Raw genomic sequence first — 11708 nt, forward strand, 5'->3', positions numbered from 1 at the left:
GACCAGGATGGATGCTGTGTGGCTGCACTGCCGCCTAGCGGCCTCTTCCTTCACTGCGGCATAAAATCAAGTCTGCTGACCCTGCGTGGCACAGGAGGCCAACCCTCCAGCTGGGAGGTCACCCCAGAGGGTCCTGGCCCTCGGCATTGTCCACATCAAGTAGCACAGGGGGAGGACAAGAGGAACAGGAAAGTAACCCCCATCGTTGGCCTATGAGGCCTGGGGGTGAGAGACCCCAAGAACGAGGGGCTGACGGCCTTCATCAAAGGGTCAGGGCACAGCCCACTCAGGCCTGGAGAGGGCAGGGCAGCAGGGTTACCCAAGGCTGAGGGGTCAAGAGACCCCTCCCGGGAAGCCACTGCAGCGGCCCAGGTGTCAACAAGGGAGCTGTGTGGCTGGAGAAGCCATCTCTGGCTCGCCTACCCACCTCCTCCCCGTGCAGAGCGCTGGGCAGAGGAAGGAGGGAGGTGCTGGGAGAGAGAAGGAAGCGGGAGGAAGGGACCACAGTGGGGAGGGCCGCTGTCCCGATGCCCTGATGCTCCGGACTAACACCTGTTCAAGGGAGTGGCGGAGCCGGAGGGTGTGACGGAGGCGGCCCGGAGCCTGCACACAGGACTGGGGGGCTGCTGGGTGCCCCCCGAGGGCCTTCCTGGCCCCTGCCCAGCCTCCTGCTGCCCGAGCTCACTGGGCTCACTAGCTTGCACCTACAACCCGGAAGAGACGAAGCAGGACACAGGGCCGATGGGAATGCTCCAGAAGTGGCTCTGGCTCAGGGGGACGGTAAACTGGGAAAGCCAGGACACGAGGTGGTCTGGCCCGGGTGCCTGCCCTGCCTGGGGCTGGTGTGACCTGGCGCAGCCTGGCCTGGGGCTCCCATTCCTGGGGAAGAGGTCCCCCGGGACACCCTCTCAGCACTTGCAGGGGCCACTGTTCCTGAGCTACTGGCCCCCCCACCACCCCGCTGCTCTGCTCCCCCATCAGGGCCCCTCTATCATTCCCACCCTTGGAAGCGTCTCAAGGCCCTACTCCGAGGCCCTCTCGCCACAATTAAGCTCGTTCCTAATTGTCCCAACTGCAGGAATAAAAGGTCACCATTGTCAGCATAACCGTCTTTCAGCCTATTAGGCAACACCCTTTATGGAATTTTCTAGACTAAATTTTCCCAAATCTTTTCACTTGTACCCAGAAACTGTATACTACAGAGAGAGATTAGACAAAAAGGGGGGGTCCATTCACCCCTGGGATTATCAACTCAGCAAACTGACTTCTCAGTTTTTCTATCCCAATGGCCCAACGAAGAGCCACAGCCCACAGCCTTCTGGGGCCCATGATCTGGCCCAGCCCTCGGGACCTGGGTCTTCCCCGCACACGTGTGAGGCCCCAGTGCGGAAGAAGCATTATCCCTGAGGTGGGAGACTGCTTTAATGGTCGCTCACGTGCGGGGCGTGGAGTACAGCATGGCCGCCCTGCCCCACTCGGCCCGCGGCACCAGAAACCCCTCCTTGGGGATGGGCTCCACCAGGAACTCCACACGGCCATCCCGGCCAGGCTCTGCGGCTGCCACTGCCAGGTCCACTATCCGATACCGGTTGACAAAAGCCAGGCCCAGGAGCGTGGGCCCCTCTGGCTCCGACGGCCCCCTGCAAGGAGAGTCACCGCCTGACCCTCGGCAGCAGTGGATCCGGAAGCATCGGACGTGAGGGAGGAGGTAGCCCCAGTGCAGGGTACAGCTGAGCCGGAGCCCAGCGGCGCCGCTCTCCCCCTCGGAGGCGGCCGGCTGCCAGCGCACCTGCGAGACAGTCACGGCCTGCACCTGAGGCAGAGGGCTCAGCAGGCTACTGGCATCCACCACCTGCCAGAAGAGAGAAGGTTCAGCACAGCCCGAGAGCCCAGGGCTGGTTGGAGGGCGCCTGGCCCTGCAAGGTCCACGCCCCGCACCTCTGCGCCAATCCCCCCGGGCCAGCGGAGGCAGCAGGGGGCTGCTCGGCCTCATCTGCAGCCGAACAGATGCCCCAGCCGAGCCCCAGCCGGCCCCGAGAGATACCTCACCTGGATCTCTCCAAGGCGACAGATGAAGTTCTCCTCCTCCTGGCTGCCCGGAGGCCGGGAGAAATTAACGAAGAGGGCCTGCAGGAGGCAGCCCCGCAGATTCACTTCGTAGCAGCTGGGAGAGGCAAACAGAGGTTGGTCCCAAGGGGCCTCAGCTCGGCACCTTCAGACTGGCTGCTCAGAGGCCCCGAGCCACGGGGAGTTCCATCCCAAAGTGGACCCTGCGGTCTTGTGTCACTGAGCTGCCTGAAATCCGAGGGGTCAGCCCAGGGCCCCTCCATTCCCGCCAGTTCTGGGGTTTCTCAGTGGACGGCCCCTCACTCTTCAATCCTCACCCCAGCGTGGCCATCCCCAGCTGGGGATTCAACAGGAAGGGGAGGGACTCACCGCTGGACCCAGCCCCCGCTGAGCTGCTGGCCGCAGCGGCCCACCCATTTGGCCAGCTTGGTCGGGGGCACCCGGAGGGGTCGGGGACTGCGCCTTGAGCTCGTTTCTGCTGGGGCAGGAGACATAAGACTTTAACAAGGAGAGTCCAAAGGAAACCGCACTGGGAGGTGTCACTGAATCGGGAGCCGGGGGCCCAGCAAGACTCCCTGGTGGCCCCAGGTGCTCTCGGCCCGATGGGCTGAGGCCTCAGAAGGAGAATAGGGAGGAGAGGAGGAAAACTCAGGGATGGATGACCAGGACTGGCCCGTGGACATCCTCCCTCTCAGGGAGCAGCTGGCAGGAGACCCACCGTGGGAGCACACCTCCAACCCCGCACCGCAGGGCCACAGCCCAGAGGTTCCAGCTGAAAGGCACACCTCCCTGTCCTGGCCTGGACCACAGCAGTGCCCCCAACCCCAGCTGCCCCCGCACCCCGTGAAGCTCTCTAGCTTCCTCCTCCCCGAGACGTCCCCTGAGAAGGCAGAGGCCTGTAAGGAAGGAAGGAGCCAACCGCGTCCCCTCACCGCTCAGCGCCGAGATGCCTCCCACATGACAGCTGCCTGCGTCCCCCGTGGTGAGCTCCAAAGCCACCCCCACAGCCGAAGGCCCTTCTAGCTTGTACACCATGGACAGGAAAATCTTGGGCGGCACTGGCACCTGCAGGGAGAATAACCTGGAGGAGGGAGGTCCTGTGATGAGAGGCCACAGGGAAACTGCTGGGAAGCGGGACTGTTCCGGGTCCCGTCCGCCAACTTCTCCCTCCAGGACAGGGAGGGGGAGCGGGCTGCCCGAAGAGGGCAGCCGCAGGTCTGCGAACGGAAAACGCACACAAGAGCGTGCAGGTAGCTGACGCTACTCTCCTGGACACTCAGAAGCGGTGAAGACGGTAAACTGTACGTTGCGTGTTCTTCACACAATAAAACAAAATCCCGGCTCTGTCCTCACTCTGGCCTCTGCTGCCCACCTGCCCAGTTAGGCGACTGACAGGGATGATGGGGGAAGCTGACGGGCCCTACGTCTCAGCCCCACTCACTCACCTACCTCACAGCCACGTTTCCAACCTCGGGCGGAATCAGCCCCCGGATAACCAGAGAGCTGCCCCCGTTCCAGGCGTCCGCCAGGCAGCAGTGCATCTTCACCCAGCCCCGTCCGTCCCCTTGCAGCCTGTGCTCTCCAAACAGGGGCTGGATTTCCTGGGCGCTCAGGTGGTACCAGGGCCCCACGGCCTCCTCCTGAAGAAAGAGACTGAAGTGGAGGGAGGGCAGGGGGCAGACGGAGCCGTCACGCCCGAGGCCCCCTCCCACCGGTCCCAGGTGAGGACCAAAGACGAGAGAGAAGGCAGCCCCTTCGCCAAGATGCGGCACATCCAGGAAGCCCCTCGCCCCCGGCCACCCAGCAGGGGACCCACGCACCTGGCCATAGCAGACTCTTCGAGTCCCCATGCCCAGGCAGAAGGAAGTGACAAAGGGCAAGGAGCAGATACTGTGCGTGGGCAGATAGCGTTCCAGCAAACCCCAGAACCTGCGGAGGAACACATGGAGGCTCAGGTCCACAGAGGGCTCCGTGACGCCCTGAAGACTCCAGTCTTTCCAGCACCCCTTCCCGAGTGACTGCAGACCCCCACTGCAAGTCTGCAGGAAGTGGTCCCTCGGGGTCCCCAAACTTTGTCCTTCCTGCGTAGCTAACTGGTCTCCAGGACCCCCAGGAGCAGCCAGGGCAGCTGAACCCCTTGCCCTGCCTTAACCCCCACCCCCAGGAGATCAAGGCCAAAAGCTGGGGAAATCACCTGAGACCCTCCCTGCCATGGGCCACACTCAGGACCCGGGACGCGCAAGACTCACTTGTCCTGGTTCTGGAAGAAATCCCCCTTCTCCAAACACTCGTACACCCAGCCAGGTGCGAACAGAGCCACCGAGAACCCGTGCTTCCGGATCAGCTCCAGTGACTAGGGAGACAGCAGTCAGGGAGATGCCCCCATCCCAGCAACCAGCATCCACGCATGGGGATGGGGGGTTTGGGGAAGCGGGGAGCCTGGAAAGGGAGGCAGGAGCCCCAGCTCCACTCCGGGCGTTTAGGGCTCATCCCTGCAGTTCTGCAGCCGCCCAGAAGAGGGCGCAGGCGGCGGGGAGGCGCAGAGGGGAATGTCCGAGGGGCCGGAGCCAGCACGCGGGGCGCCCACGGGATACACGTCTCTCTCTCTCACTACACTTCACACTATATTATCAGCCTCACAGGGGGCGGAGAGAATTTTCAGTTATTGGATTAATTTACTCACTTAAAGCTTAATTAATGAGTTGAGAACATTCCCACGGCACCCGGGAAGGGCAGGATTGACAGCCCCGGGACAGGCTGATTCCCCACTTATCGCACACCAGGTGCAGCAGCCCCCCGCGGGCCCCTCTTCTCTTCTTTCACTGCTGACACCTCCTGCCTTGCCAGAAAAACCTCACTAGTTATCAAACCAGCAGTTCCCGAAACGGTGGGTGTTTCACCTCAGTCCTTCGCCCTGGGCTAAGGAAACACCAAAATATGCCCCCCGGCTTTCCTCTGAGTCCCTGTCTTGCTTTACAATGCTAGCTCAGTGCCCTGCAAAGCACGTAGTCCAAAAGGAAGTAAAGCTTCAGATGAGACCAGCAGTCGGAAGAGGTGCTTTGGACATTAACACCGAGGTAAAAATGGTACCATTTGACTGTAGAAATGGGCTGGAAGTTAGGATTTTAGGGCAGAGCTTATTTCTCGGTGCCTCAGTTTCCCCACTCTAGGGAGGATCACTGCTGCCTCTCTTTCCCTTAAGGTGCCGATGGCAATGAAAGGTCCACAAGAACACCAGGCACCCAGGCCACTGCCACCACCTCCCCGGCCTCAAAGGCCACCACCCACCTTGTCCGTGTCGAACCGGCCCCCGACGACATTGCCCCGGGCGAACACATCCACTCCCACGTACACGTCGGCCAGGCGCTCCCCCGCCTGCCCCAGCATCCGCTCCAGATGCTCCTCTCGCCAGTTATAGTTGGTGAAGAAGCCATCGCAGGAATCGAAGAAGACCCTGGGGGCGGCAAGGGTGGGCTGTAAAGCCCGGGCCTTCTCCCCTCAAGCACCTGCATCCGCTCAGCCCACAGGCTGCGGGCTGCCTCCGGGACCCAGCCCACAGACTGTGGCCCGTAAAGCTGGGCACGGCCGGGCTGACCAGGCGCTCATTCTCTCTGGTGGTGCTCGGGGTATCAGACAACTCTGCCCGTCCCTCACCTTCCCCAAGGCAGCCATGCCGGCAACACCTCCGGAAGGCAGAGGGAGCTCCTGCCCCTGTCCAGAGGCCCAGGCCGCCCTCCTGCAGGCTCACCTGTTTTGCTCGTTGAGCTCATCCTGCCACGTGAGTTGCCCGCTGCTCACCACGCTGTCATACCAAAGCACCAGGCCCCTGGGGACCTGTTGATGCAGCTGAGTGGTCAGGTACCGGAGGAAGTGGGGCACGTTCCCCACGGCGGCCAGCTGGAGACAGGGAAGGAGACAGACCTTCCGTGAGGCCCAGAGAGGTCTGTCGTGAGAAGCACCTGGCACAGGACAGACAGGAGGACACTTAACCCCAGGAGCAAACAGGTCCTGGTCCCGGAAGCCCCTCAGCCCCACGGCTGCCGAGCAGAGGGTCCAGCCAGAGGTCCGACTTTCCGTTCTTTCTGAAGCAGGGAGGACACGGACTCAGCAATCAGGAAAAGATAAAACGCAGTGAAAGGGGAGGGCAGCGTGAAGAGGAAGCCACACATGCGGCCCAAGCAAAGCAGAGACCGAGGAGGAATAAAGGGCCGCCTTGAAGGAGCCAGAGAAGCAAAGCTCAGCGGGCAAGGTTTCTGGACACATCCATCTCCGTGTGAAGTGGCAGAGGCGTAGGAGCCAGCTCTAACTGAGACGCAGGAAGTACTGCCGTAGCAGGGACCCGGCCTGGTGAGGCCGAGGAGTGCGATGGAGGGTCCCCGCAGGGCACAGGGGCACGCGGGCCAGGCACCAGGGGCAGGCGTGCTCACACTCAGAGAGTTCTCTATGTTGATCAGCCAGCCATCGAATCGGAAAAACTGGGCAATCAGGACCAGCTGATGGGCCACCGCCCGGTATGAGCGCTCGTCCCCAGCCAGGAAGGCCTCACAGAGCCGCTCCCCTTCTTTCCATTCGGTGATGAAAGTCCCTGTGGGACGGGAGAGAAACGAGGTCGGGCCCGGGGATCATTTCCCCTCTGACCCAGCAGTTCCCAAGGTGTGGTTCCTATACCAGAAGCATCACTGTCGCCTGCAGACTTATTAGAATTTCAAATTCCCAGCGTCCCCAGATATCAAATGAATCGGATACCCTGGGGGCGGGGCCCTAAAATCAGTGTTGGACAAGCCAGTAAATGATTTGGATGCAGGAGAAAGCTTGAGGAGCACTGCTCTCCCCAGGGGTGGACCACCTACGGCCTGTATCCAGCCCCCCACCTCTCCTTGTAAAAACGGTTTTACTGGATCACAGCCCAGCCCATTTGTTTGTCTATTGTCTGTGGGAGCTATTGTCTCTCTGGCAGTTCCAATAGTGACCCAGTGGCCTGGAAAGCTGAAAATATTTACTATCTGGTCCTTTCCAGAAAAAGTTTGCCTTTGCCTGTCCTAACCCATCAAGGCAGGTAAGGAGCTCTACCCACTAAGCAGCAGCCAAAGCCCAAGCCCTTTCATCACTGGGTCACCTGGCAGGTGTGCCAACGAGTCTGGCAGGGTTGGAGGCGGGTCCTTGGCTCTTACCCAGCACACAGACCCCATGCCTGTGGGCAGCGTTGGTCCAGCCTACCGGGGGGATGGTGACCGTGTGATGGCTGAAGTACACAAAGATGTCGATGTACTGCCAGTGGTAGAAGGAATAGGGGCTCTGCGCGGCTGAGCCCTGAATAAACCTGGGTGAAGAAAGAGAACAAAGTCAGGACCCAGAAACAGACAAGGACACGACAACCCTACGGTGAAAAGAGAGGGCAATGGCGAGTGAGTGAAGATTCTCTTCAGTTCCATCCAGTCGGCACTAATGGCAAGCTTGCTGTGAGCCAGGCCCTGCCTAATGACCGGGCTGAGGAGCAGGATCAGCCCACAGCCCGGATGTTGACAGGGTTAGTCTCAAGGGAAACGTTTTCACCAGGCCGTGCAGCTACCCCCCATGGGACCCGATGGACTGAGCGTGTTTAGCCTTAACAAGCAGACAAACACAGGACAGAAGGAAAGAGACGGGGAGGGGCTCACGCAGAGCTCCCAGTGCCTGGGGTCCCACTCTATTCTGAGGTCAGCAGTTCCCCAGTACACAGCCTGCCTGCAGGCATGGTTGGGGTTGACAACCACGTGAGCTACACCCGAGGTTACATCACCTGCCTCTGTCTGTACCTTGATGGCTAGCTCTGACTCAAGCCTTCCCAACAATCGTCATGTCCAAGATTATTTTATGGACGTTTAAGATCTCTAAACTTTCTCCGCAGCAACCCGGAGGAAGTACCCCCGGCTGCGGGGGGGAGGGGGTGGAACGACTCCAGAGCCAGTGGGCCAAGATGGAAGGGAGCTCGAGTGAGGAGGATGAAGAAAAGAAATCAGCTGAAGAACCAAGTTTCCGGCCCAGGCCATCTGAAGAGGGTCCCGGCTGTGGTGCCCTCTCCAGCCTCCCAGACTTCAGGTGCAGGTAGTCCCCAGAATCAAACAGTTTCAGAGCTGAAAGAGGCATCAGCTACTGCCTAATCCAGTGCCCTCTTCTTACAGACGAAACAAAGAGGCCCAAGTTCCTCTCCCAGGTGGTGGCAGTGTGGGCTGATCCCATCTCCAGACTCCCCATCCAGTGCTCCTTCTGCCACACGGCACGCTCCCTCCCCTCCGTCCCCTCCCGCCAGGCGATGCCCTCGCAGTGTCCTCACTTGTCATCCAGGTACCCGCCCATCATGTCATGACACATCAAAGTCCGGGGCCTCCTGCTGCTCAGAGGGGGCTGCCGACACTCGGGGGGCCCTAAGGCCACGTTAAAGCTGTCCTCCACGTCGGGCGTCCACGCCAAGAGTTCCTCCAGGGAAGACAAGTAAAAGCTGATGGGTTTGGTGGTGTCCTTGTCATAATATCGAACTGGTCAGAGTAGGGAAACAGCGAGGAATCAGTGGAAATTATGGGATTAATAACAGAAAACTTGAGACAGGGAGGGGGCAGCCCTGTCCAGAAGCTCCAAGAGTAAACACGGAGACAAGTGTTCAGAGCCTCGGTCCTTCTCACCTGGCAAAGGGTCTGGGGTAAAACTGACCACTTCTCGAAAGACTGCTTCTTCTTGATCCTCTTCAGTTCTAAGCAAAGAAAGAGTTAAACTTTTTAAAAATAAAGGGTAAAGAAAAAGAGCACTTTGAAGCAAACAGACGAGCCCGCACTTAGACATGCAGGGGAAGATGTCCTCTGGCTTACATTTTTTAATGCAAACTATGGAAACGTGCCTTTGCTCATTCTGTTCCCTCAAACTGGAACACCCTTCTGTCCATTCTCCACCTAATGAAATCCTCCACCTCCTCAAAGACCAGTTCAGATGTCCCCGCGCCAGGCACCAACCCCCTTCTTGCCCAGCATGGGCACGAATAATCCTAATTACACACGCTGGCCTGCCCTGAGCAATTAAAAATGCCACGCTCGGATCCTCTGCGCAGATCCACCGCCAGGGGTGGGAGGCACGATCAACGCATTTCGCAGATGAGGATGTCGAAGCTTCCCGCCAGGGCGCCAGGATTCCCAGCCTGGCCCACTGCTGAGGTCGCATCCCGGTTCCGAGACTCTGTCCGTGCCTGCTGCTGTGCGGGCTGGGGCGGCGGGCAGCACCCGCGGACAGGGGCCGCGGACAGGGGGCTTGGGGGCCGAAGATTGCTGTCCTGCGCCCGGAGCTCCCAGCGCGCCTCCCGGGGCCTGGGTCGGGCGCCCATCGACTCTGGCCCCACTGCCCGGCCGCGGGACGGGGCCGCAGGATTCGCCCACCGGTCTCTTACCCACCTCCTCTGCGGCAGCCGCACGCCTGGCTGGGGATCCCGCTGCTCCTTCAGGGTCGGCGGCGGCCGCAGCCGCCGGTCCCGCCGCCGCGCAGCCGCCCGAGTCCGGGCGCCCGCGGCCTCCATGACTTTGCCCCGCTCACGCCGCCAGGCAGCCCGGCTGCCGGCCAATCGCAGGCTGGAACCCGCCCCTGACACCGCCAGCCGGCCAATGGGGACTTCTCGGCGCGCCTGCCCCGCCCCTACTGGGCTCCGGACGGACTCCCGGCTCGCGCTATGGGCTGGCCCACCTGCCGCCGGGCCTTTGTAGCGGAGGAAGGTCTGGGGACGGGGCCTGTGGCGGGGCGGGGCCGAGACGAGGGGCGGGGAGGGGGCGGGGCTGGGCGGGCGGGGAGGGGGCGGGGTCTGAGCCCAGGGCTCCGGAAAGCACCTTTTTTTTTTTTTTTTTTTTAAATTTTTTTTATTTATTTATTTATTTATTTTTGGCTGTGTTGGGTCTTCGTTTCTGTGTGAGGGCTTTCCCTAGTTGTGGCAAGCGGCGGCCACTCTTCATCGCGCTGCGCGGGCCTCTCACTATCCCGGCTTCTCTTGTTGCAGAGCACAGGCTCCAGACGCGCAGGCTCAGTAATTTGTGGCTCACGGGCCTAGTTACTCCGTGGCATGTGGGATCTTCCCAGACCAGGGCTCGAACCCATGTCCCCTGTATTAGCAGGCAGATTCTCAACCACTGCGCCACCAGGGAAGCCCCGGAAAGCACCTTTGTACCAGTTCTGGCCTCGTCAGCCTCCTATTTCAGATGAGCGATCTCCCGAAGGTCACAAAGTCAGTAAATTGTAGAAGCGATATCTGAGCTCAATTCGTCTAATCCCTATTCAAAGATAATTTTCAGAAAAAGGTGAAATAATAATTCTCATTCAGGTATAAATATAGACAAATGTTAAAGACTGTCCTATTCGTTAATCAGCGAAGGAACCAGACAGGTATTATAACCAGTTCAAAAGCCAATCAAAAAAGAGAGCCTTTTATAGATCAGGAATATTGAAATGAGAACGTTAATAGAGGCAGAATGAGTTTTTCCGCAGGAGTGGGGGGTGGGCAAGATCACTGAACGTCCGGACAAGACAATTTACACGTTGTAAAGAAGATGATAAAAAGCTAGAATCAGATTAAGTGGTACAAACTACTGTGTATGTATAAAATAAATAAGCTGCAAGGATATAGTGTACAACACAGGGAATATAGCCACTATTTTATAAAAACTATAAATGGAGCATAACCTTTAAAAACTATGTTTTTAAAAACTATGTTCAGTACTATGTTGTACTGAAACTTATATAATATTGTACATCAACTGTACATCAACTGTACCTCAAGTTTTAAAAAAAGCTAGGATCAGCTAACAGCAGAATGTGCAGTATGTAGACAATGCATAGTTTCCACTGAAGCACAGATTTTTTTCTACACCCCCAAATCTGCAGGGCCCCAAGCCCACAGGGCCTGGACGTATCTCAGAGGTGGCCCCTCCCCAGCATCTTGGGCACAGAGGGGTTCCCAGCGTGTGGAGTGTGAGGAGAAGCTCCTGGACTCAAGGCTGGGCCCCGCAGGGCTGAGTTTGGGCCCACCCAAGGCGCCCCTCACCCAGCCCCCAACACCCCTTCGTACAGCTGGGAGTGTCCCGCTGCCCAAGCCAAGTTGAGTGGGCCTCTTTATTATCACTGCAGACTTTGAACTTCATGAGGCCGCAAGCTTCCATAAACCCTGAGAGTGGGGAAAAGGACTAGGCTGGAATATGGTGGAATATGCATCCTGGCCATGCTGCAAGGGAACACAGGGCCCTCGGGAGCAGGCGGCAGTGACCACAGGGAGGAGAGGGACTGCAAAGCCCTGGGAAGTCTGCCTTGAGAAGGGGCAGCAGGGTCAAGAGCCCCCTCTGGCTGTGCTCAGGTGAGCGCAGAAGATGTGGAGTCTGTATTTGATCTGCATTTAAGCCGCTTACCTGCAGCTTAGCGGTAAAAATAAACTTTCCATCCTCAGAACTAAAACATAGTTCTTAGAGATTCTTTAGGGTAATGCTCAGTCTCTGGGGGAAAAAAATACTCGGGCCTCCCTTCTCTGCTCCTCTGGGCAGTGTTGTCCTCTGGTCTGGGGGAGCAGGGAAGTTTAAGTCACCCTGCACACCCTCCCCAGAGCAGGGAAGACTCTGGTCTGTGGCCTCTGCACTGGCCCCTGC

The 11708-nt window shown here is 59.1% G+C and overlaps 1 protein-coding gene across 2 annotated transcripts; it reads right to left on the reverse strand.

The window, feature by feature from the left end:
• Positions 1 to 1009: 1009 nt before the first annotated feature.
• Positions 1010 to 9612, reverse strand: ENGASE (endo-beta-N-acetylglucosaminidase). Of its 2 annotated transcripts, none has more exons than XM_057536048.1 (14): positions 9483 to 9612; positions 8727 to 8794; positions 8381 to 8582; positions 7239 to 7387; positions 6495 to 6652; positions 5816 to 5964; positions 5356 to 5521; positions 4317 to 4420; positions 3888 to 3996; positions 3517 to 3707; positions 3000 to 3148; positions 2437 to 2545; positions 2050 to 2164; positions 1010 to 1852 (listed from the first exon to the last, which is right to left on the reverse strand). In XM_057536048.1, the coding sequence occupies exons 1-14, from the start codon at positions 9602 to 9604 to the stop codon at positions 1433 to 1435; spliced, it is 2211 nt and encodes a 736-aa protein (XP_057392031.1). In that variant the 5' UTR covers positions 9605 to 9612; the 3' UTR covers positions 1010 to 1432. The 2 variants fall into 2 exon arrangements, with proteins under 2 accessions (XP_057392031.1, XP_057392032.1); XM_057536049.1 differs by having other exon boundaries at positions 1015 to 1852; positions 2437 to 2542.
• Positions 9613 to 11708: the final 2096 nt, after the last annotated feature.

The sequence above is a fragment of the Balaenoptera acutorostrata genome, chromosome 20 (genome assembly GCF_949987535.1).
Source record: "Balaenoptera acutorostrata chromosome 20, mBalAcu1.1, whole genome shotgun sequence".
NCBI lineage: Eukaryota > Metazoa > Chordata > Mammalia > Artiodactyla > Balaenopteridae > Balaenoptera > Balaenoptera acutorostrata.

What these genes read in the sequence shown, in the direction of transcription:
- ENGASE (XM_057536048.1), bottom strand. Translation starts at nt 9,604, where the DNA reads ATGGAGGCCGCGGGCGCCCGGACTCGGGCGGCTGCGCGGCGGCGGGAC. An exon ending in GTGCGGCTGCCGCAGAGGAG is followed by an intron (nt 8,795 to 9,482) that starts GTGGGTAAGAGA and finishes TTCTTTGCTTAG; the next exon opens with AACTGAAGAGGATCAAGAAG. An exon ending in GTTGGAAACGTGGCTGTGAG is followed by an intron (nt 3,149 to 3,516) that starts GTAGGTGAGTGA and finishes TCCCTCCTCCAG; the next exon opens with GTTATTCTCCCTGCAGGTGC.